The 25547-nt window shown below is 42.3% G+C and overlaps 5 protein-coding genes across 5 annotated transcripts; 2 read left to right on the forward strand and 3 right to left on the reverse strand.

Moving 5' to 3' along the window:
- Positions 1–8259: 8259 nt before the first annotated feature.
- K444DRAFT_320090 (uncharacterized protein) lies at positions 8260–10966 on the reverse strand. Its single transcript, XM_024871872.1, has 2 exons — positions 8903–10966; positions 8260–8789 (listed from the first exon to the last, which is right to left on the reverse strand). Exons 1-2 carry the CDS (start codon positions 10904–10906, stop codon positions 8481–8483), a joined length of 2313 nt encoding a protein of 770 aa, XP_024740346.1. The 5' UTR covers positions 10907–10966; the 3' UTR covers positions 8260–8480.
- Positions 10967–12564: 1598 nt separating this feature from the next.
- K444DRAFT_626530 (uncharacterized protein) lies at positions 12565–13854 on the forward strand (the record flags this gene model as incomplete). The annotated part of the gene is made up of 3 exons (XM_024882664.1): positions 12565–12612; positions 12678–12901; positions 12954–13854. 3 exons carry the CDS (start codon positions 12565–12567, stop codon positions 13852–13854), a joined length of 1173 nt encoding a protein of 390 aa, XP_024740347.1.
- A 1070-nt stretch (positions 13855–14924) lies between these two features.
- K444DRAFT_626531 (uncharacterized protein) lies at positions 14925–16673 on the forward strand (the record flags this gene model as incomplete). The annotated part of the gene is made up of 4 exons (XM_024882665.1): positions 14925–15584; positions 15651–15726; positions 15846–16230; positions 16280–16673. 4 exons carry the CDS (start codon positions 14925–14927, stop codon positions 16671–16673), a joined length of 1515 nt encoding a protein of 504 aa, XP_024740348.1.
- A 613-nt stretch (positions 16674–17286) lies between these two features.
- On the reverse strand, positions 17287–18333 carry K444DRAFT_715148 (uncharacterized protein; the record flags this gene model as incomplete). The annotated part of the gene is made up of 2 exons (XM_024888346.1): positions 18123–18333; positions 17287–17996 (listed from the first exon to the last, which is right to left on the reverse strand). Exons 1-2 carry the CDS (start codon positions 18241–18243, stop codon positions 17287–17289), a joined length of 831 nt encoding a protein of 276 aa, XP_024740349.1. The 5' UTR covers positions 18244–18333.
- A 6248-nt stretch (positions 18334–24581) lies between these two features.
- Positions 24582–25339, reverse strand: K444DRAFT_522860 (uncharacterized protein; the record flags this gene model as incomplete). The annotated part of the gene is made up of 3 exons (XM_024874237.1): positions 24582–24859; positions 24924–25024; positions 25074–25339. Coding segments are annotated over 3 exons (645 nt in total), but the record flags the coding sequence as incomplete, so codon positions are not given.
- Between the last annotated feature and the right edge of the window lie 208 nt (positions 25340–25547).

Below are 25547 nucleotides of genomic sequence, written 5' to 3' on the forward strand. Positions count from 1 at the left end.
CTTTAGCTAGCCTAATATTATATTTCTAGAAATATTAATTACTATTAATATAATAGAAATACTAATAATTTGGCTATTATTAAAGCTTTAAATAATAAGTTTTTCCTTAATAAAGAAAACCGAAATATTAGCTATATCTTCTTTATAGACTATAAGAAAATAGCTTTTTTTAATAAAAAAGTTTTTAAGAATATTAATTACTTCTCTATTTATAATAATTTTAATATTAAAAATATAAAGAAATTAAATAAATATCTAGTAAAAGAAATAGAAAAAAAGTATTTAAATATATAATACTTAATTAAATAAATAAATGCCTTTAGCTAGATAATTTATAAGTCTAAAATTATAGTTAAATACTAATTCTCGAATAAAATAGTAATTAAAAAATAGCTTAATAATAATCTATTATTCGAAAAGCCTTTTATTATAATTCTAATAAGCCTAGTTATTATTTAGAATAGAATATACGAAAATAGAATTTTTTATAAAGTTATTAAAGCTTTTTATTAAGAGTTTTTTCTTTTTACTAAAGGCCGATTTAAAAATACTAAAGGAAATACGAAATTTAAAAAAGCTATTTATTTAGAATATATTAGTATAATCTATAAAAGCTAAAATTAACTAATAGTTAAAGGCAAATACTAAATAATAAAAAGAACTATATTAAATTTAGTATAAGAATATAATTAAGCAAATTTAGATTATATTTAAATAAGTTCGAGAATATAAAATAAAACTATTTAATAATAATAGATTATATTTCCGGTATATTAAAAAGAAACTAGAAATACTAATAAAAGAGAATTCTAACTATTTTATTATTTCGGATTCTAAATAGGAATTTTCTATTATTTTTTAGTATTTAAAAAATAAATATAAATAAATAAAAGATTAAATATAATATAATAAGCTATATTCTATTAAAATTATTTTATTTTAATAGTTTTAATATTTTAGTTATATAGTAAAAACTATAGCTTTTTATATATAACTTATAGAAATTATATAAAAAAGCTAGTTTTTCTATAATTTTAGAAAATAATTCCTTTTTATATATTATATACTATTTATATTTTACTATTTATACTTTTAATCTTATTATTTTACTATTAAGTTGCGTTTTATATTCTAATATATTTTATATAAGTTTTTATTTTATTATAGTTTCTTTCTTATATTAAGTAAAGTTATAATATATAACTTCGATTTATATTTTCTAATTTTAAATACCTAGCTAATTCTAATCTAATTTCTATTAGTAATATATATTATAATAATTATAATATAAATTCTTTTAAGAAATAATTATAAGTTTTTTATTTCTTTTTTTTCCTTTTTATATAAATTTAGCTAAATATAATATAAACTAAATTTTAAAAAAAGATAATAAAAGTAAAGAGTTTTTTATATAGCTTAATATTATATATAATATATTTAATAAATATTATACTAGAACTAATTTCTTTTCTTTTTATATTATAGCCTTAATTCTTAATTTAGGCTTTTATATAAAATATATTAAAGCTAATTAGCTAAAGAAATATATAATTCTAGCTCTTATAAATATAAAGAAATTTTAGAAATATTTTAGAAATTAAATTATTTCTTTATTATTAAATAATATTATTTCTTTTTTATATAATAAAAAGCTATTTTAAGAGCTATTAGTATTTAATTTCTTTATTTAATTATATAATTTATAAATAAAAACAAATATAAGAATTATAATTTTCAGGAATTATATAATATTAGTAAATAAAAGGCCTTAGTTTAGTAAAGCCAGAATATATAAAGGAAATACTAGCTAAGGCTTTTATTTATAGCTATTAATATTCTCTTAATTCTTCTAATAAGTAATAAACTAGAAAAAGTTTTTTTTTAGAAATATATTATATAATAAGTTAAAATAAAAAGTAAATAGAAATAATAGAAATTAGAGAATATTTAAAATATTAGAAAAAAACTAGAATCTTATAAATCTTTTTTAAAACTAGCTAGTTTAAAAGAAATATATGTTTTTTAAAACCTTTATATAATTAGAGAACTTTTTAGATATTATTTAAAATTCTAAATTTCCAAGCTATAATTCTTATTTAAAGGCTATCTTTTCTGCTTTAATTTTCTTTTCTTTATTAATATTATTACTATTTATATAAGAACTTCTTATTTCTTTTTATTTCTTATAATTATATTAATTATATAATAATAATATATTAAATAATCTAGCTTCTAGTAATAATTCTCTTATATAGCCTTTTATTCTTATTTCTGGTCCTATAAATCTAAACTAGTAATAAGCTTTTAATTCTTAATTCTATTTATTATATAATAGCTAATATTTTTAAAGGCTTATTTCTTTTATTATTTTTAGTATTAGTAGTATTTCTAATCTTAATATAAACTAGCCTTTTTCTTAAGGCTAATAATTTATTTTCTTTATATAATACTTTATTCTTTATTATATAATAAAGCTAACTAGAATATAATACTATAATAATTAATAATAATAAGCCTTTACTTTTTCTAGCCAGAATATAATTATTAATTTAAATTATATTATAATTAGTTAAGTTCTTTTATAGTAATAGTTCTATATTAATACCTTTCTTATTTAATAAAAAGAAACTAATATAATAGCTATTTCTAGTATAGGCAAAAACTACTCAAGCTACTCAAGCTACTCTAGAATAATCTTGAGTAGAGTAGAATAGAGTTTAAATAGTATAATATAGTACTTGAATAGAGTAGAATAAAGTACTACTTTAGAATAACTCAAGAATAATTATATACAAGTTATATAAATGTAATAAATCGATATTTATTTAATTATTAATAAATAAATAAGATATATATTAAGTAGTACTATATAATTTAAGCTAGAACTTATATAAGGCTATTTAAATACTACTTTTCTTCTATAAAAACCAGATTTCCCTCCTCGAAATCTTTCTTTTCCTGCTTTTTTTCTTCTCTTTTTACTTCTTCTAATTTGTCTTTAAATAACCCCCAGCTTTTTAAGTAAGATATTATCTTAAATATACTCTCATTAAGTCTATTATATAATTTAAATAATAAGAGTACCTTAAGAGAAGAGTTTGCCCTTAATAGCTAAGGAAGCCTAAGAATATATTAAGGTTCTAGCTTGCTTACTAAGCCTTACTATTACTTAATTAGATAGTATAGTAGTACTAGACTCGGGCTACCCCGGAGCCTTACCTAATTAGGCTAATATATCACGTGTAGTATTACGTATAGTATTACGTATATACTACTCAACTACTCTAGAATATTCTAGAGTAGTTAAATAAAGTATTAAATAGAATATAAGTAGTAAGAAATTTATTTGAGTAGAATATAAGTAGGGCCCACTACTCTACTCTACTTTACTTATTTCCCATACTAGCTATTTCTTATATTATATATATTTATATAGGATTTAATAATATTATTTTCCTTAAATATATCCGGATTATAGGTATATAGAATAGTTACTATAGTAATTATAAGTGGCTAGATTATATTATAAGCTATTACTAGAAAAGAAATAATAGTAGTAATAGAGAGATTAGTATAGGAAGTTATAAAGGATATAGTAGATATAGTAGATATAGTAGATATAGTAGATATAGTAGATATAGTAGATATAGTAGATATAGTAGATATAGTAGTATAGTGATATAGTAGATATTAGTAGATATTAGTAGATATTAGTAGATATAGGATTATAGTAGATATTAGTTAGATATAGTAGAATTATATAGTAGATATAGTAGATATAGTAGAGTAGATATAGTAGATATAGTAGATATAGTAGATATAGTAGATATAGTAGGTATAGTAGATATAGCAGATATAGTAGATATAGTAGATATAGTAGAAGTAGTAGGGATAGCTATATAAAGTAAGAATGAATTATATAATATAGTATAATAAGAAAGACTTCTCGTAATAATAGAGTTACTTGTAGTAGTACTATGGCTTAATAAAGGCCTTTCTGAGGTTATATAATGGTTTTTAGCCTCTTAATAGCATAATTAATGGAAGTCTTTGCAAAATAACGAGAATCTATAGGGATTAGCTTGCTTAGGAACGATTAGAACGTTCTATTACCGCCTGTTCCAGATCCCTGGAACGAATCGGCAGAAACCGATTGGTCCGGAATATTGCCAAGCCTGTTCCAGCCCCGTGAGGAAGCACTGACTGTCTCACCCTTGTGAATGTGTAATGCTAACTTCATGCGGTATAGGTCACACGTTTGAATTAAGTCTGCTAAGAATTAAGGCAGAGAAGCGAAGGCTTTCTTAAGAACGAAGAGAGCATACTCGGCCGTTCAGACAACAACGTATATATACGGAATTTCGAGAAATTATGGATAACCTTTCGGGGGTTGTTTGGGGCCAGGGTTTGGAATGTTGGGGACACAGGTGAGGATCGGTTCGGGACCACAGTTCCGCGAATGCGAGACCTTAACAGCGAGATCCCATCCATTGAAGACATCCGGTCTCTGGCGATCGACGTTCTCCCCTTCAGTTCGAGTGCCGAAGGTACCAGCATTGTTACCCGTGACACACGTGCAAGGGCATCTGCCCAATATTAGACGCATTCAAAGACTTAAAAGAATTCAAGTAGGAGTTAAACTTGGGATAATTTACGAGGTGTTGAAATTGGTACGCTACCATAGCTAGCCTACCAGTCCTTCCAGCACCAGGTTCAACCACTAATTTAGGGTTCTCCACTCTCATTTGTCATGCGTCACTCGCCAAGCTTACCAAGCTTACTAGTATATCGTCATTTTGATTACTTTTGATTTATCAGCTGATTAATAATGTATCGGAGAAAGCGGGCTCGGCATCACCGGTATCGCCGAAGGGTAATGGGAATAAATCCCTTACTTTGGACACTTTTCCTCTGTTTTTACACTTCACTCTCCTGTATCTAGTCATTCTACAGATTGTCAAACTCCAATATATCGATTTTCCATCAATAAATCGATTACTTTTCAATACGAGGCCGTCCAAGAAGCCAAGAGAGCTGCTCTTGGGAACCGTGGATATCTGGGCAGGTGCTGGAGTTCCAGGAGGAATGCTCGATTCTGGCTGGCAACTCGAGCATAGGGACCTGGCAAATAACTACACGGAGGCGATGTGCAACTGCCATGATTTGAGAGAGGTCTTGAAGCGTGATGGGTATGGGTGTAAGTTTCTCACTGTTCCTGAACCTGGCATTCAGCGCGGCAGTTGGAGGAACGCGATTTGGGGTATATCAGATATTGGGCTGAAGCTCATGGACGAAGCGGACTGGAGACGCTCAAGTCTACAGATATATACATATGGATGTTTGTAAAATCTCCCGGTAAAGATTTTACAATGGGAGAAGCCCCAAGAAATAAGCTACCGGCACCAAACCGAACAGACCTGAAGAGGATGCTCTAACTGGCTTGTCATCGGTGGAATGTGGACGAGGAGATATCGGCTCGACGTTTTAAATGAATAGAGGGCTCTGGTATTGCATGGAACTCGATACAATATAGTAGATAAACAGACCAAGTCGCCTAAAATTCCAGATCTATACACCATTTCAACTTCTCCTACTGTGATTGGTTGCTTGTCTTCTGTGTACGATCAGAATTTAGATAGTATGCCACCATACGTGGACTCAAAGATAAACTCTTTTCCAGGTGGCTTATTTATTGCCATTATATCTAGATCTATAACACCGTTCCTCATCTGCTCCTCCACGCATTCACTTATAGTTCTCGGAGTATATTGGGTTGACGAGACGTTTTGAGAGAGGTACTGTTAGTGCAGGTTAGCTAAAGGCCATAATAGAAGAGAAGAAGACTTGAATACGAACCTTCAAGGTAAATTCTAGCTTGAAAAGGCACACACGCGCATCGAGGACTCGACCAAGAAATTGATCTGCCCCCACGGCAAGACAGAACCACTGCCGGAGAAGTGGTCGAGAGAGAGCAGAGAAAGACAACTATGGCTGCTCATATAGTCGCCTTCGGCGGATAACCGAAGCTGGTGTTGCCTGTGGCGGAGAGCAAGCTCTGAGAATACTAGTTGATTCTCGAGGTGACCTGGCCGGATCGGTCGTCGCTCACTCCAGCCAGCGGAGCTGACTTTCACCACCGGGATATCCTCTGCGGTATCTGTTACTTGAACCTCTCTCTTCTGGCAGTCGCTGTGCGACCTCCGAGTGCTTCAGAGCTCGAACCGGTTGTTGGCTATCGACGAGCACGGCGTCTGTCTGGAACGGACCGAGACCATGGCCGAGTTTGGAAGTGCTCTTGTGCTATCGAGGTATTATGTACTAGAGATCTCCTCGCTATTAGAGGTGTGATTCTGTGAACAAGGACGCTCTGGATGCATTTACACCTTTCTTCACTTCTTTCCCCTTGAGCCTTAGCAACTCAGGGGTAAGCCTTGGCATCTATTATTAATATAACCTGCGCCGAATATTGGCCTCACCAAAGTCCACTTCCGTCTTTAGCCCTAAGTAGTCGCTGCTCTAACCTGAGCCAAGGCCAGGGACCTGAGCACAATGATGGGTCAGCTGGATCATGCTAGGGGATCTTCTTCTGGCCCCCTTAGGAATCGGCTACAGTTTCCATGTTGTCTATACATATAATTTTATAGATACCTATTGCCTATACAACACAACCACTCTTTGAAGCTGCCAAGATATCGTGATAGTATCCGTCCACATTCTCCTGTTAAGCCCACAAGGGTTCCTGCCAGAGCTAATTTGGATCCCCCTCAGCGGAGAAAGAGTCTTGTCGGGTACGAAGATCTGCTATGGGAGCGACTTGTCGATTTCGTTCCCTAAATTGGATATAGTTTGCTTATATGTCGATCGGTATCGAAAAGAATACTCCTGAAAATGAGGGTTTGAATCCTGTTTTCTCAGGAGTTTCGTTTTGTGCTACTCGGACCAATACATGAGAATTGCCTCTCCAAAATGCAAAGCAATGAGAATACATGATACTTTTGGGAAGCAGCAGGCCTCGTGCCCTGTATATCTACTTTTTGGAATTGGTTGCTTCTCCGCGCTTCGAGGTCTGACTCTGAGAGTTCTTTCGGCCTCCCGACTCCCGAGCATATAAAAGTGGCTTGTACTTAACAGGTTGGGCGCTGAGTACACGAATACTTGAATATCAAGAGGTTGATTTGAATGGTTTGTACTTAAATAGCGGTGGCAGGCTACAGTATACTCAATATGTACCGCCTCAGTAATCGGCATTCTTCTCCAACTAAACCTATGTCCATTAAACGAAACAATGCCCCTCCCATTCGTCCACCCCCTTCGCCTCTTCATCATCCCCTCAAAACCCACTAATCTTCCTCTCAAGAGCCCTAATCTTCTTTCCCATAGTCGCTGTCCTCTTTTTCCTTTCATTCTTTCCATTCCTCTTGCTGGTGTCGAGCAGATCCATACAACGCCGTAGTGGAGCAGCTTCAATGAAAAGTGCAGCTCCGCAGCCAGCAGGTTCTTTGAGGTAACGCTGGAGCTGATAGCTACCTTTTCCTCTGTAAGAAATTGGCTCATGCGCTGCTTTATCTGTCACATGCTTTGCCTTGTGAGAGAAGGCCGAGCTTTCGTCTAGGTGCTTTTTGACTTGAGCAGACGAATTGTTAGTCGATGTGCGACGTGAGATTTTGTCTTCATGTTTGTTCGGGGCCGTTCTGAGTTGGTGACAAAGACAGCACCTGCGAATGATTAGTTAGTTGAGAGATCTGTTTGATCGACATTTTGCCTTTCGAAGTTTTATTGTGATGTGAATGAATGGGTGGTGGATAATGCTTACAGAGGCAAGTGCCCATGCTTGCAGACTTCCGGGAAAGCCTCAGCACAATTCATCTTCACCATAATATAGTTTCAATCTCATACGCAAGTCTGAGAGCGAAGAGAGAAAAGGGAAACAAGGAGGGTTGAGTATTGATTGTGTTGAAAAGTCGTTGAAAATAAAGGGGAGACACAAACACCGGACAGAATTGTGGGTATGGGGTTCAAACCAGTGATTGGACTCTGAAGGGCTGAAAAAGCCACATCTGATTTGAAACTGCTTGTTCGTTGTACGAGGAATTTTCCAAAGTACATTGCATTCATTTGTCAGGATAGGGATATCATTGGCTCTCGCATTGCGACGCAGCCACACTGCGACGCGCTGCGATTGGACACAAAAAGTAGATGTTCGCTTACAAACAAAATAATATTGTCTACTATTGATGCTACCCAGGAAGTAAGTATCTCCTCTATTTCACACATGATGTCAAACAGAAACATACTATCAATACATTGCTATGTAGCTGCTTAGAAAGATGATCCCATTAGAAAGTTTCTTACTTCTTCTGAAATACTTGATAACCTCAACCACTTCCTAAGGTGCCTTCAAATCCTCATGTTTTCCGAGCTTGCTCTCGATTGGAAAAAACTTTTAGAGTTGCTACTTTTGCTGAAATGGCCGATGAGTACTATGTGATCACCATATTCGCAAAGTCTTGACACAGAAAAGAAACCATCTCATCGAATGGATCGAACGTATTACCAGCCATCGAAAGCAATTTGTGGACCTGGTCTATGCCAAGATTTGCAGCGAGAGCAAGCGCTCTATACATGCTGGCCCCTGGAAGCCATTTGATATGTATTATGTGATTCGTGTTGCCGCCATGAATGACCTCGTGGTTTGATTTTAAGAGCAAGTAAATGGCTTCTTTGATGGAAATTGGTGCAGCAATCGCATCTAACATATTGTGAGATGTATTGCGCGATGTCTTCGTTATCTAACTTTGAAGTTAGTTCCTGCTATCATTCTCGGTTTGTTGCTGATCAAACTAATTACATCCTGTTGAAGCACGGCGAGATGGATAGGAAGACAAAGACTATAAAAACTTACAATGAAGGAAGTTTTACTTTGCCCACAAACAGAACACTGTTTTGAGATATCAGGATCTAATCTCAATTCCACCATAGACCCAGCGGCTCGAGCCGCAGCAGCAGCAGCAGGCTCCCTTTTGAGCAGTAATTGCACCACTTCATGATTGGCGCTCGCAATTGCATGGGAAAGGGGCGTATCACCTAATTTGCAAAGAGAGTTTACATCGGCTCCGTAATCAATAAGAAGTTTTACCAAGCGGGTGTGACCCCCCATAGCAGCCAAGTGGAGTGAGTTTTCAGGAAAGCCGCTGACTATATGGTCCGTTGCCCCCATGTCGAGTTCCAATTTTGCCAGTTCGTAAAAACCAAGAGAAGCACCGACTCGTAGAAACATATTGATTGTGTCTAGAGATATTGGTTCCAACCGAGCAATTTCGATATCCAGCAGAGTTTTAGGAGTCTCGGAATCCAGCTTAGAAATATCTTGTGGCTTTGTTTTCTTGGAAGGGATTATCTCCCTCAAAGTCTCGTGAAGCACGCCCGATATAGACGTACTTTTAGGCTCAGCAAGGAGATAATGGTGTATCCAGTATTTCTCGGCATATATTCCCAGTGTCTGTAACGGCTTTGGTTTGATATTTATAGCGTAATCATCAAACAATACATGATCTACTCTTTGTAGAATGAGTTTAGGATTCAACGCTCTCAAACAAGCCCGAGCAATCATTTCGTGTGGGCCTTGGGGAAATGAGCTCCGAATGATGGTCGTCAAATGGTCTCGTAGACTCAGATGAACTAAGTTCACTGTTCGAGTCCTGCTCATTGTAAGAAGACCCATGGTGGATTTCTCGACTTCTGTATCCAGGTAAGATGTGCCAAGTTCTGAATTTACTACGTCAAGCAGCTCCCATGAATACATCGGTCGAGCCGCGTGCAGGACCCAACTCAACATGCAGAATGCGAACCGGTGGTGAACGTCGAGGATTGATTGAGACATGTGTTTGTATATGTTACTTGGGCTTTTGATGCCTTCGTCGTCTGTGATGCCGAGTACCCATTTATTGATCCCGTCAGAAGCTGGTTCATTGGATAAAATAGATAGCAGGAGCCTCATACAGAGAAATCGGCCCTGTGACTTCTCTGTAATCTTCTGAATTCGAATCACTGTCTCAGCATCGCAGGTCGTCGGCAGACCTTTGGACAGAATACTGTTGGTATAATCCTCCATATCGTGTGCGATGGAAGTTTGGGAGTCCAGGTCTATCTGAAATGGTGTTTGGATACCGCTCTTTGTGGCAAATGCTTTTCTGCAAGATATAAAGATCTTGATACGGTGCTTTTTATCGTGTTGGTTTGTCAGAGTCAACAGTTCCTGGACTAAATCGTGTCCCATCTTAACATCATCCAGACCATCCAAGACCAGAATCAAGGCTTCTCCCTCCTCCAAATTGTGCTTGATAGTCTGAAACACACTTCTGAGTGAAGCTCGCGACAGGCGTTCATGGGCGCTATCCAGCTCCGTCGCGTCTCCCATGAGTCTTGCTACCATAGCATCACCTGTCCTTCGGGCTTGCAGTTCTGCCAACCAGACTTCCATTATTTGCAGAACGGTATCTGAGCTTTCATACCGTCCATCGCAGCAGTAGAAAGTAACTACTTCTCCCTCCCTTTTTTCTCCTTCTTCGAGATGTCTGATAACAGCTGAAGTTAATATGGACTTTCCGCTTCCTGAAGATCCACATAGCCAGAAGAATGGGTGCTCATGGAGGCTGCGCCATTTCTGAAATTCGTCCCTCATCCATATCCATTCTCCAGTTGACCTCAACAGCAGCTTGCTTCTAGACGCATGGAGTGCTCTAGAGACACATCGGAGCCGAATTTGCTCTCCGGATGTCAATGGCAGAATGCCGGAGCAAGAGCATTGCCCGAAAGCAGTATCTGTGACTACTGCAGGGCAATCATCCGGGAATGTCATTGCTATCTCTTTTGAGCTTCCAGATCCCTCCAATATGGTGGTGTTCATGCTTGGTTTAGCTATGCAGGTTGTGTTCCACGCATAGCCTGGGTAGTATCGGGTCGTCTCTGTAGTGGTTCTGTCAACACAACGTTTCCATATCGAGTTAAATGCAACAACGCACCATGCTTAATTATGTCTCGCGGAGTCTTGCTCTCCACATTGAAAACATGAAGAGGGACTTCTGAGGTGTTATCCCCTCGCCGAAAGTGTGCTCCAACATGATCCGCTCTTTCATCCCAGTGGGTAAATTTCGCGCCACAAAAACCGCATTCCTTGGGCCAACTGCTCTCAATGGGACATGAGCACATTGCACTTTGAAGGTCAAAATACTTAATATCGTGCCCAGTGCGAAGGTGAGTGCACAAATCGTCATAGCTTGCGAACTTTTGTAATCGTTCTCGTGCCAGCTCACACTGCAGGATGTGACTACCTGCCACGTCGACAGTGAAATGTGAATCGAACCTATGAGAGCACCAAATGCAAATTTGATCTTCTGTCGAATCTTGCCTGACGGTGGCGCAAAACAGACATATATAGCATGTTGGTGCCCAGTGTCCCTCCTCATGCATTTTCCACTCGTTCGTCGACCCGAAATTTGAGCCACATCTTGGAAATGTACACCGGTATGGCCTCTCCACAACGAAGGGCTTATCATTCAGTGGGATTTTCAAGCTTTCATCGGGAGAGAGGCTCATTTTAGAATCCGAATTGTTGGTTTCGCTCCTAGGACTCCGATCACCAGACCGTGAGACCATACTGGAAAAGTCTTTAGTAAGGACACTAAAACATTGCTGGAAGAACGTACTTCTTAGATACTCTGCTAAGCTCTTTTCCTAGATACGACGATGCCATTTTTAAGGATCACAGCTGTGGGTGTGCAAAGTGACCAAGATATGAAGGATGCCAGCTTGAGCCTCTCTGGACAGGGCTGGAGGATAGTTGAAGTAAGATCATCTCTGTCTGCCTCGCCACGATGAAGCGAGTGAGCAACTTATCATAGTGTTAGAAAGTCAAGGCGTCAAAACACGACAGTGAGGCAATTACATTGTAACAGTGGTCTGCGCAAGCGGCTGGGCGCTATCCCTGCAACATAGGGCCGACCACTTTCGCCTCTTCTATGGAGGCGGTGACGGGCGGTTACTGCCAAACGTCGATTGCTGACAAGGTTTCTAGAACCACGATTTTTTGGAATTCTAAAGAAGCAGAGTAGACAAGCCCCTTTCTCTCCCCTTGACCAGCTCTTGGATTGTGGCTGCAAAAGCACCTACCATCCGAATTCGATTTTTCACTGTTCCTCGCCTCGGCTATTCACCCCTTGAGGAGTCAAGGGTAGGCGAACATAGGGGCGCCACATCACAGTATATCGTCGCAGTGGAGCCTCGTGCACTGCGACCATCGCAATGCGACAACCACACCAGACGATAGTGTGGCGTTGCCTGTCTGCCTCGACGGTCGAACCACAAGGCAAACTACGGCCGTCCAAATAGCCCAGTCAACGGAACCATGTCTTTCTGCAGGAGTTACGACCACCGTCGAGCAGGCGGGAAAACGACAAGCACGCGGCGACGTGCTTCTCGAAATATGGATGATGGAACACTGCATCAAGAATTGAGAGACACCCTTCAATTGTTGTTCCCGAGACTTGAGCAAACTCAACGGCGATCATGCCAAATGCGAGGAAATGTCAGGACTGCAGGAGCTCGAAAAAGGGGGTAAGCGCACCCTCCTCTCATGAGATGTTTTGAACCATCGAAACTGACATGACAACCCTCTTTAGTGCTTAAGAGACGGCGGTGACTGGAATGAGCGAGATCCTCAAACGAGATGCAGCCGCTGCAGGAGTCGGGACCTTTGTTGCGGACCCGACGAGTACAAAGACGAGGACGACCAAGGGGAACGTGAAGTGATAGTTGGCATGGGACAACGAGCTGGCGCGGCAAGCAATCGAGGGGTCCAGCCGCTAGCTCCAGCTCCATATACAGAGGCATACCTGCGAGAAAGGTGAGCTATATCTGCCTGACCATTGTGTGTACTTATCCTAAGAAGGAATCAGGTTGCGCGAGCTGTCCAACTCGGAATCATTTTGCACCACTCGACAGAACATCACGAGCCTTCAACATGGGGACCAGAGCTTTGCAGTCGGGGAAGACCTCTCTCGCACGTTGGAAGACATCGAGGAGTTGGCGTGGCTAGCTTATAACTCAAATGACCTGTCAATTGCCGAAGTGGCTTTTATCACATTGATCGAGTGGTATGATGCCTTGGGACTGGAATTCCAGCAGCGCCGGGAAGGATTGTTGATGAAAGTAGGTGGCATCTTCGAAGCAACTAAGTGGAAAGATCGTGCAGAGGAGTACTCGTTGAAAATCTTCGATTATCTTATGGTGGAAGATCCAGACATTAACGCCCGATTCCACCACGCCATCCGGAACTTCAAGAAGCAAGGTCCAGTCGGTCACGATGCTCTTATGCGTATCATCCGTTGCTGCCCGCTATGTCGGTTCAAGTTCAGAAATAAAGATGGGCAAACACCACTGTTGTTAGCAGTGTCCATCAATGAAGAAGAGGTTGTTGTTGCCATGATTAAGCGACTTAGAGATCCTTGGCGACAGTTCTTGATTGACCCGATCATTCTCGACGCCAGAGATCACCGAGGGTGGACCATACTTACACTTGCTGTAATGGTAGGGTGTCATCTTCGTTTGATTGACGCGCTCATTCAGTGTGGCTCCGCCGTTAATCCTCAGAGATTGCCGAATGGCTCTTTGACTCCGCTTCAGGCAGCTTCGTGCCCTGGATTCGAACGCCCTGATGTCGCCTGGTTGTTGCTTCAGCATAAAGCTAATCCAAGCGACGTCTTTCCTGGCAGCGAGATTGCGGTTCTGTTGGCCGAGGGACTGCTGCCAAAACCTGCATTTGTCTCCTTGCTTCTAGAGCTGGATCAACAACCCTGATACAACCCTGATATACAAAACAATGACTGGATACAGCACTGGTGTCCGACAAAGAGACAGCACACCAATAAGCATATCGCCCACAGCACGCCACAGCCGATTTGAATGTTGAGGCTTTGCTCCTGCAGCCGCAACCCCCGGTAGGGCCCTGGATGCCCAAAGTTCTTTATTGGCTAAAGAGCGCACCGCGCCTCCATCCTCGATCTGCGATAAAGGTTGAAGTGCTGCTGCCTAGCCTTGATAATAGACAGATGACAAGCTGGCACCGCTGGTCGCGGAGGGATCGGCTCGCAACCTCTTCAAGCTTGGTAATAGCATTATAGATATGCTTTCGAAGAGACGGTACGTTGTTTGCGAGCTGCACGGTAATACTTGCAAAGAACTTGCCGGCATGGCTCACCTCTCCGCCTCCTGTTGAGAAGAAGAAGCTGGTGGCAGTTGCCATGCACGTGATTCTCCTCATTAGGTTAGCTCAGCTGCAGAGGCATAAAGATACTCCCGTTGTCTAGTTTTAATTAGTCTGTTTTGAGAATTCTGCTGATGGTGGGGCAAACCGCTCCCTTTGGTTGCACACCAGGGGAAGCCAGTTTTGCTAGCGACGGTGCTGTAATTACCTAAGCAAAACACTTCAAAAAGGGGAGTTATTGATAACAACAACACTCATCTAACACTTAAAAATAACTAGATGCTTACTGCCTTACATTAATCTCTTTCTCTGCTCAGTTTGAGCAATTGCACTTCTTTGTTTGTCTCTTGGCACAGAGCTTCGAGTAGTTTAGGGGGTCTTGGCAATCCTGCTTGGCTTTATTGAAGTAACCGAATCTTCACCTGAAGTTCCGTTGTCTTGCCATAACCAAACATTATCGATAAGAACTCAATTTCGTGAAAGTCACGCTTTCCTTAGTCCCGGTGTTGAGAAAATCCGTCCGGTAGTTTCGCACAACTGATCTAATTTTGAAAAATATCCGCCTCTATTCAGAGATCCTCCAAAACCACACAAAAACCATCACTCATTGCACTCTCCATAAGATCTTTGCACCATCGCTGTTCTATGCACTAAGATTATCGTCATGGACTCCCTATCCACAAGCGAGGTGATGAACGGCCTGCCCCTTGGCACAACTACTTCGTTGACAGACACTGTTGCGCCGGTTGAGGAGCTCAAGGAATTTACTATCTTCCCTAAGTTGATAGTTGAACTTCAACTCGATATATGGACCAGGGTATTAGAAATAGGACGAGTTATCACGATTGACGACAAGTTGAGACCGAAGGACCGGCTTGTTGAACTCTTTGTTGCCGAAAGTGGAGCGCCTGCGACGACTGAGAAGAACAACCTCAAGCAGTCGAAGTTCAGGAAGTTGTTATCGAAGGCCGGACGCATTCTCAGAATCAATGGCAAATCACTACCGGACAACAAGGTATTCATCAAGGAGAATGGAGTGGTCTCGACTGGAAGAAGGCTCACCCAAGCGAACGAGAGATACCTCACCCAAGCCCTCTTTGGTGTTTGCCAATTAACTCGGGAACTTGCTTTGAAGACTCTCAATGCCCACGTCGACGTCATTGAGCCTAATGGAACAACCAATCGCATTCGATTCAACTCAAACGATGTAGTTTACTTCAACATCTTCAAGGCAGCAGCTCTTCCCCTATTCCATCCGTTTCTGACTTCAGGACAATGTTCTATGACCTTTAACCTCAGGCACCTTGCTGTTCACGAACGGAACGTGTACTCGATCCACCTCCCCAATGCCGACAAAGAGTTCGTTTCAGCACTTGCTTGACTTCCCCAGCTCGAGACCCTTACCATCGTAACGTCCAACACGATGGAAGCTCGTCATCTCACGGCCGATACTAAACTGATTGAATGTAGGTGCTAGGGGAGAAGCATTTCTTACCTTGCGCGGCCTCATGGAACTCACCAAAGACTTTGTCCCAGTCTCACCTCAGCAATGTGTCAAGCAAATACTAACTCCTTCGCTACGCAGGGCTTAGAGAAGACTTGTTCCAGCGAGGCAGACCCGGCAACCCTCCCGGAACAATGTCTCACCCCCAAGCCAATCAGAGATGTCTCATGGCGTGGTCCACGGTTCCGGTCTCCATCAACGAGTTCCTCAAGCCTTTCAAGAAACATTTGAAAAACAACCCAGGATGGAAGGTCCCAAAGATCAAGATTATGCACACCATCTCTCCCAAGAATTATCCGTCCAGCTACATGATTCGAGGTTTCGAGGTCTACGACATGGAGGCTAAACAGAAGGATGACTTGGCAATATTTGCCAAAACCTCCAATTTGAGCGAGATTGTTGAGCTAGAATCGGATGGCCGCAGACCTTTCCTTGACGAAGATCTTGCATGTGACGCATGTTGCCTGTGAGTAGCCTTTGCTTCAGCCTTCCCCTTGCTAACAATCATCCCCCAGCTACAGCCACTTCATGCGTCCCAGTTGTTTTCCATCCCCTCTCTCGCGATCGGACAATCCACTCTGTTATCGCTGTCAACTCACGTCAACCCCCTGTACCCTCGAGCGTCGAAAGGCAATGAGGATCTTGGAGCTCAAGGCTAAGGATCGCGAGGAGAAGCTGAAGTTGCTGAACGAGTCCGAGAGAGAGTCATTCAATTATTGGGCATTGAAGGAGGAAACAGCAAATACAGAACGACAGGAGGAACGAGAGGAAAGCCTGGAAGCGCTGCTGGACGAAATGGAGACACTTCAAACAGCCGCTAGAAAAAAGCAACACCAGTTGTTTGGTCAGGAAATCACTGTTAACGGCTGGATCTTTGAGGATTCTACTGACGGTGAAGACGATGATTGAGGCACCTGGCTTTACTCAAGTGGCTTTCTCTTTCGTCTTTGGAACGGGTTTTCTACTAAAGTGTATCTGAGATGCGATTGCCACGGTGAGTAAGGCACCTACCTAGCTTTGCTTAAGTGGTGGTCTCACTCTTTTCATCGGGGAAGAAAGTCTATTGGAGTGTATTCCAGATGCGATTGATACTCCTATTGTCTCATAGCAAAAATCAAGTTTCTGACTTGCGTGGCTATGGCTTTGGTCTCCTCCAAATGGGGAATTGCTACCAGTGCAATCATCCAGCCATGATCTCGATTCCCGTTATATTGTCATTGTGCAAGAGGTTCTTGCCCTCAATCAACACTCCTGCATCTCTCCTAGCCCTCTGCTATTGCCATGCCAATATGTGCCATATATCTTCATTTGAATTGTGGAAAGTAGAATGAGAGTCAAGTGTTCTAGAAGCCGTCAGAAGCATCCCAAAACTCTTGATCTTAACTTGCCTTCATCCCACTCAATGCTGTGTCTGCGAGCCGACAACATGCAAGATGAGATGCAATTGCATAGCCTCAAGAGTCCCTGTAGAAGCAATTTTTTTGGATTGTATTGCCTGCGAACGTTCTACTTCGGTCGAGAATCAGATCCGTTTAGCAGGCCAGCCTTTCGCCATGATCTTGGTTTCAGGGATCTTCAGGTCGACATGCTCATTCTTAAGCTTCCAGTCATTCATCAGCTCTTTGTACAACAGCTGAGAAGATATTGCTGCCATCAATAAGCGAGACTGCGGCGAGTTCAGTGCGCTGGGATCGAAATTGGTTGCATAGTTGAGGAAGCAATCTTTTTTAACTGAAGCCGAGCGGTTGCGCCTCTCGCAACAGAACACCAGGGTCTGTAAGCTTTTCAAAACCTGAAGAGAGTCTTGAAAAATAGCATCACGCTCCACAAGATCCATAAAATTTTCCAGATCATCACCGAAAGAAGAATGTGAGAAGATCACCAGGGCGGGGATTTGGCTGATTGAGGGATGAATGTTGAATCCGTGGCTGTGAGCAATACACATGTCCTCCAAAAAACGCTCGAGATTTTGAACAGCGAGGACATCATGGAGTCCGAGTCGGATTTCTTTCTTCGGGTCTCTCGAGGGAAGTCGAATGGGAAGCATCTTAATCGCGACATGACGAGACTCTTTGCAAGCTCGGAGCATTCCGGGATCCTCATTCTCGCCAGAGAAACCAAGCTTAAATTTGTATTTGTATTTGATGCGGAATGTGTCAATGCGATCGCTGCTTAATGTCGTAGTGGCTCTGATGATGGAGTTTCCCGCATCGACTGTGACGATTCTGGGACCTAGAGAGACAGTGATTAGTGTGTCACCTTTGAAGCAAATTGGCAGCTCCAACTAATTCCATGAAAGCGCCGAGATGCAAAGTATCGTACAAGAACCTTTCGGTGACCCAGATTCTTCGAACTTACCGGGAACTGCGAACTTCCAGACCCTGTCTCTCAACTCTGGAGGCAGCTTTGGGAACAAGGTGAACTTGATGGGGCGAGAAGGCCTCAGCTTTCGAGAAGTGGTTGACTTGTCTTCCCTCATGATTTTTGGGAGATATTCCGTCGGGGCTTGGTCCGCAGGAGGAACTTTGGGAAGAGATAACAAATCGCCAGCCGCAGGAGTTGGAGAGGTTGGCCTGGTCGCGGGTGACTCTGTGCTGAGATGTTTTAGTGCTGAGGGAGGTTTCGATTGTGAAGGATACACGGAGAAGTTCTGGGATGGGAGCAGAAGGAGGTTGTGGCAGGAAGGATGGTGGTTGAAGTTGGCAAGCGAGATTCAGACCACCTCACTTTTGGTGAATTGGGAGAAATTTCAAATCTTTATCAATGAAGAAGTTGCAGTTTCTGGGAAATGCTAGAATTCCCTTGCTATGTACTCCTTGCATGATGATCTACGACCTAAGTTGCACATCACTGCAGCTCTATTGTCCTAATGCTCCGCGGAACAATGTCCAGGGTACTGCTAGAAGCATTATCCCGAGCCAGAATGTCCAAACTTCCAAGAGCTCTCGAAGTTGCTATTTGAAAGCATCAGCTTGCGTCAACGGCCAACCCCCTAGTCATAATCTTGACCTCCGATGTTTTGATATCTCTGTACAGTACTTCTCATCTTGCTTCAGGTCCTACATACTTTCTGGGTATCGGTGTCGCGAATGCAAAAACTGGGTGAGTGTTTGAAGGTGATCAGGGCTGAGTGATTTTGATCAAAGCTAGTGGAGTCGTGGTGAATTCTGTGAAAGAGTTATCAACATCAATGCTATTTACCAGCGGAATGAGGCCAAGCACAAATATATCCAAGCCCGAGAAAATTTCGATGAAGTCGCAAAAGGCATTTTGCTCAGCCACGAAATATCGGAAACAGCACATCTCTCCGCCCAACCCGACGAGACAAAGATTCCCAGCTTGGTGACTTTGCCAAAGACCGAAGGAATCTGGAGATGGGCTCCCTCAAAGGTTACGAGTAGCTTGTAGTAGACGAGGTTTTGCAGTCCCTTTATCCAGAGAGTATCATCTGAGCTGAACCGAATTTCTTCAGGAGCCTTAGAGCGAAGACGCAGTGGGATTCTGCTGACCATAATGTTACGCGATTCGCTGCAGGCACGAAGCAAGCCATGACAACCACTTCCTCTTTTGGCAGAGAAGACGAACTTGTATTCGATACCGTGGATGGTTCCGACGGTGCTGTTTCCGAGTTTCTCTTTTCTCTTGATTCAGCGCGTACAAAACACACACACACACACATATATATATATATTTTTTTTACAGAAGTGAGAATAGGATCTGAAAACTCTTAGCACGCGCAGCAACAATAATCAAGAATAATCTGATAATGCTTACCAGCAGGAATTTTAAACTTCCAGATCTTGTCTCTCAACTACGGAGGTAGCTTTGGGAAGGTGAACTCGGTACAACCACCAGAAGAGGCGAACTTGGCCTCACCCAGGGGAGCTGCACATGAGTGCGGCCGTTACTTGATTTCTTGGGGCATTGGACGATGCCTGTCGTTGCGAGGAAGAATGGTCGATGCGAGGGAGGACAGTGAAGTTGGCAGGTGGAGGAGTTCGGCTCCAGGAGTCCAGGCAACAAGTCGCAGACCCGAGTGGATAAGCGAATGAGGAAGAGGTAGCGAAAATTTACCAAAATTCTAAAAGCACAAATGTGAAATGGAATTGCCTTCTCAAAAGCCTCACATCATAGTATGGTCTTCGAGCAGCGAATCTCTTGCAACTTAATATGCAGTATATCAAGCTGCTTATCGTTTCTGGTACTGAGATCTTTGATCGAGAATCGTTTAGCCAAAAGAATCGCCTTCTTAAAAGCAGTTCAATGAAATTATTTGCACTGTATTGCACCATTGTGCAGAAAATCTCAGCTCGGATAGTATGGCACATTGGTGGTATACGGATTCGCCAGATCCTATTTCCCAGCACCTTTTTCCCAGCCCCCAGCTTAAGTTTCCAGTAACTGCTGCTCTACGAATTCTTTTGCAAGCATATATCGTGCGTTCCCGGCTCCTCATTTTTAAACACAAATTCTCCTTCCTTCAAGTATCGAGACGTGCACCATGATCTTGATCTCCAGAGTCTCGAGCCTATTATCCTTCAGTTTCTCTCTCTCAACTTGAATCGTGCTCTCGATGACTTCCTTGAAGTTCATTGCCTTCTCCACAAATCCTTTGTCTCCGCCTTTACGGCCGATGAGTGAGAGATCTGAGGCGTATCCAGAAAGGGAATTGTCCAGAACTTTTTCGGGGTAATGACTAGATAAGCAAATGGAAACTGTTCGCAGGTTTTTGCAATAGGGTGCGAAAGCGAGTACGGATTTCAGTCGCATCTTAATTTTCAGTCGGCATGCACCTAAAGGGTACTTTGCAAAAATTGCCAGTCGGTGTAGGTGTGAGAGAGCGGAGAGAGCTTCTGGAATCTTGATCCCATTCTTAACTGCATACTTCAAGTTGGATTCTAGGACATGAGGTTTGTCGATTACAAGTATGTCGCTTTGGCCGAAACGGATTTTCTTGTTCAGGATCGCCGATGGGAGAAATATCGGGAATCGTTCAACAATGACCTGACGAGACTCTGTACAAGTTCGATAAAGAGAACAGCCCTCGTCCCCGGAATGAAATTGGAGTCTGAAACGTTCTGTTGTAACGACAGCGAAACCACTGCCGTCCTCATCGATAATTTGTTCCTGAATTCTGGTCCAACCTTCTTAGGCTTCAACTCGAATAACTTGTGGACCTACCTACAGAATGTTAGTCTCTGAGGCGATAAACCCAACATTCAAGCATGGGATCTAAACAAGTGTGCATACCAGGGATTGCATATCCCCATATCTCGAGGCTCGAGAGGCAGCGTTGGAAACAGCTTAAACTTCTTCTAAGGTGCGAAGGTGAGGGTTTTCTCAAAATCAAAAGTTGTATCTGCATCCCGAATCGTGTTTGCTGGCAAAGTAGTGTCAGAGGAGATATAGGGGGCCATGATGCTCTTAGATCTGTTGATGAACCGGCGAAATTTGTGCCAAAGTGAAACAGCGGTCTAATGTTCTGTATTGAAGTTCAAGCTTTAATAAACGGTTGGTTCGGAGTGGTGATTGACACTTGTGGTGTTCGAAGACGTGCAGTCGGTAGAGAGGTTGGGTTTGGACTGGAAAGACGAGCCACTACTTCGTACTTGTTCTACTCCCAGAAGACTCAATAAGCTCTGTGATCGTCGTCGATGGTACCAAAGCATAAGAAAGCAATAACCAGCTTTATTGTGGTTTCCTGTAGATGTTGTGGCAATTTTGGTGCAGAACGGCTTGGAGAATGGACTGAGGAAGGCGAAGGTGACGAGAGTCCTAAAAAGTAAGCATGAGTATCCGTTCTTCAAATTCACCAGCATCAAGTACCATCCACACACCAGCATAATAGAAAAGCTAAGAAGTTGAGGCTTCGCTTACAGTGTAGCAAAATGTTTCTCCAAGCTGCTTTTGACTTTCATTACGTAACTTGTTCTCCTCGAGCATCCATTTCGCTCCATATTTTGCACACCAAACAATCACAATACTCGCCACAACGATTGAGAGCTAAGGAAGCAACGGCTACTTTTTGTGCTGAGCATCTCTCGTATCTTCCTCCTGGACACAATCTGCAACATTCCCAAGTACGCTTATGTTCCTTGCCGCAATTGTAGTACCAGACTGAGAGTTTGCACATGGTGTTTCTGTTCCGGATAATGTTTAGTGATGGGGGGGTTTGGGTAAATTTTTGAGAAAGCGGTGCAAAAAGCAGGGTATTTTATAAAGAGGCAGCTTCTTTGACTTTGTTGTGTGATTGTTTCATTGCAACCTATGAATCACAAAGAGCCAGGAAGTTTCGAGTTTAATTCTGACTCGGAACAAATGAATGCAGCTTGATATTGGAAAATGCCGGGCAAAGATGTATTATGCAGCAAACGGAACTGAGCTAAAATGGGATGCTGGCCAGATCTTTAATTTTGGGATGTCGCAGCCCGCGGTAATTGAAGGATAGGATAGAATTTAGAATATAAATCTTTCCACGAAGACCAACAAGTGCCTCATGAATCCCATAACGCTCCTAGTTATGTCCCCAGTTTCCTTGTCTAGCAGCAGTCTTCAAGAAGGTCTAGCCTAGCGTTGACCATGGCGGCGAGTCCGTCTGAATGCCTCCATGGACCGGCCTGCACTACGAAGACAACGGCATAAAGTATCGGGAATACAGGGCATTTTGACCCTCAGCGCTCTACAGGGTGTGAATTTAGGGCAGAAGCTCGCTACAAGCCCCTATAACTCTAGGTAGTGCCCCCTAAATCTACGTAAAGATGCGCTATAAGACATTCGCATGGGGTAAGTAGATCTTCTAGGGTTATAGCGCTGTTGGTGGAGTAATCACAGTGCTCGGACGCTAAACAAGCAACTATTATAGGCCCCTTTAGCGAAGGCTCCCTTGTAAGTACAGGGAAGAAGCCCTGAAAAGGTGTGGTAGCCCTTGTCGAAGGCGTAAATGTGCTTTTAGGGGAAGAACCTGGAAATATAGGGCCTTGTAGCGAGTTTGCTACCTTGATCTGTACGCTGGAGAGCTTGAAAGTCTCCCAATGCCCTGTATTCCCGATACTTTATGCCGTTGTCTTCGTATAGAGCCTCGAGTTCTCGAAACTCTTCTTCAGTCTCTATGCGAGTTTCCATATCCCACCAAGAGAATCTCCCATTCGCTTAAAAGGTGCCACCTATTCCCAAAACCTGGAGTCAGCAGAATTCTTTGATATATTCAATTGAGTAGAATGTTCCAGCAGCTATTGAGCACTGTGTCCCTCAGCTGTTAGACATTTGCTCAAAAGGAGCTAAGTTGGGACTTGCCTGATCGCCGCGGTTGGTGAACTCGACCAAGCCTGCGGGATAGTCTGTGGTTCGCGAAGTGACACCACTGTAATCTTTGATGAGCAAATGAGTCTTTAGGCTGGTGAAAATGGAAAACCAATTTGGAAGCCCATCTGACGCGATGCACATCTGAAGCTAGAGGTCTTCGAAAGCGCAGTCGCTGTCGTCACCAATACCGCTCTCAACAATGGCGAGGATGTGAATCTTCTCGAAAATGGACGGAATTGGAACGCTACCCCTCGATGCTGCGATCATTGCATTGCAAATTCGAGGTGGGGTTTGAATTTCGATCTTGGCACAGCTTCATCACGTGACAAGGGGGTTTAAGCGAGGCTGCAAAAGGGGGGACTTGAATTCGAATGAATTCGAGCATGGACTTTCTTCCTTCGCAACATCTTCGTAGCATACTCAGAGCGGAGAGATTTGAATTCGTCGCTTCCTCTTTTCGCCGTACTCGAAAAGAGCAAGTCGCTACCCTGCATAAGACGCAGACAGCAGCAATCATCATTCAATTTCAGACCGCTGAAGAACTTCATGGTCAGCTTCTCTCCTGACATCAATCTCAGGATGAATCTCGACCCACTCTGAGTCTCAAGTATCTCTTCTTCTGGGAGCAAAGAACCGATCACCTCGCCACTGATCGAGTTTCAACTCTTCACCATACTTCCTCCCGAGCTGCGCATGAAGGTCTGGAGAATGGCCATCCCCAATCTATCAATAATGATCGTCGGGCTGGGCCTTTCTAACTTTGAAATCCGCTTCCAGACCCAGGAGAAGTTGGCGGGTATTCTCGGAATTTGCAAAGAATCAAGGCGAATCACCAAATCAGAAAGGCCATACCGCCTCAGAACCTGTCAACCCGTCTACGAGATACGCTTCCATCCGGATACTGTGATATACGTCCCAAACCTCGTGGGCTTGGTCAGCTATATGGAAACATGGATGGGGTCGCCATTGGGCTATGGAAATGCTTTTTGACGAAATCAGGCCACTGCCGATCTCGGAAGACTATCATGACATCTGGTGTCCCCTGCGCCACTGGGCTCGCCTTTTTCGTTTGGGGCGTGACCTGAAAACCGTCATTTTGATTGAGTGTAATCATCAGCATTTGGCGGGCAAGGAAGAGAGGTACAGTAATGTCACGTGCTGCGCACAGGCGTACATATAGCTTCTTCACCGCCCTTAGGGCACCATCATTCATTACAATATACACAAACACACCCACATTCCACTTCCACAGCTTGTCCAGGCCGTGACAAGTAATCTCTTGGGCATACAAGCATCCTTGAAACCTTCTGAGGATGAGCAAGAGGGAGACGCTGGAAAGGCGAAATTCATCTGGGTTGAATCCTTGCACACCATTGAGAAGTAGTCGCATGGAGGGTCGACATGAACTTGGTTTCCGTATTTATTTCTTCAGCTCAGTCATAAAGTGCTGGCAACAGAAGTCGCCTGTCAGGAATTCAGACTCTCAAATAGTTCAACACAAATATTCTCATTACATTACGAAGGGGGATGCATATGATCCACAATATCCGCCATCTTCTTCTCAGCCAGTTTATTCTTCCTCAGATCAATGATCGATCTATCTCTTTCCACATATGCCGGTCCCCCTGCCCTTCGGCTTGTCGCCCAATCACGTAAGTATGTGAAGGACCGACAAGTGTGCACTTGATCGGAGTCGATGTAGTTGCGTTGAGCACCCTCGCGGAACTTGGTTGGTACGAGAGTTGTGATGCCAGCGCATTGTATATATTGGCGGATTGCGTCGAGGCAGTGATCTAAGATCGAGAAGTAAGTGACTGCTCTCAGAATTCTTGGGACTGGGTATTTGAGGGGCCATACCGACGTGGGGAATGTTATTGTGGGATGTTCCATTGTAGTAGTTTTTGTGTAAAGCCATTCGGACAGCATTTACACAATGCAGCGTGTGAAAAACATCGAGTCTTCAGATTTGTGTCAGCATTTCAATAGCCTTAAAAGAAGTGCGCTTACCCAGCAGTGTATCCTCCTTGAAGCTGGTCTATGTAGTCGTTGTAGTTGTCTGGCCATACACTCTTTGCTTCCTCTTCTGAAATCGAGAAGTATCGCATTCCGATTAAGTTCTTCCAGTTCTCATCAATTTCAGGGCTGGGTTCTCCGAAGTAAGGAACATTCTCAGGCCAAGGTGTTTTTTCATCCCAAGGTTTATGATGCATTAACCCTTCTGCATCAAATTCAGGGCTCCCAGTGAACCTCACTTGTTCGAGAGGAATTGTTGCAGGATCAACTACGAACCATAAGCCAATTTTCAGGAGGCTTCAGTCTATTCTTAAAAGACTTACTGAAATCATTTATGTATCCTTGCCCAAGCTTGCTCCTCGGTTGTTGAAAGAGGAGAAACGCCAGTACGGCTGATGTTGTTGCGAATATAGCACTTAGAATCCACGGAAACGAGCACCTTAGCCTTGATATTTGTACAGGTTGTCT

This window comes from Hyaloscypha bicolor (assembly GCF_002865645.1).
Source record: "Hyaloscypha bicolor E unplaced genomic scaffold K444scaffold_50, whole genome shotgun sequence".
In the NCBI taxonomy this organism is placed as follows: Eukaryota; Fungi; Ascomycota; class Leotiomycetes; order Helotiales; family Hyaloscyphaceae; genus Hyaloscypha; species Hyaloscypha bicolor.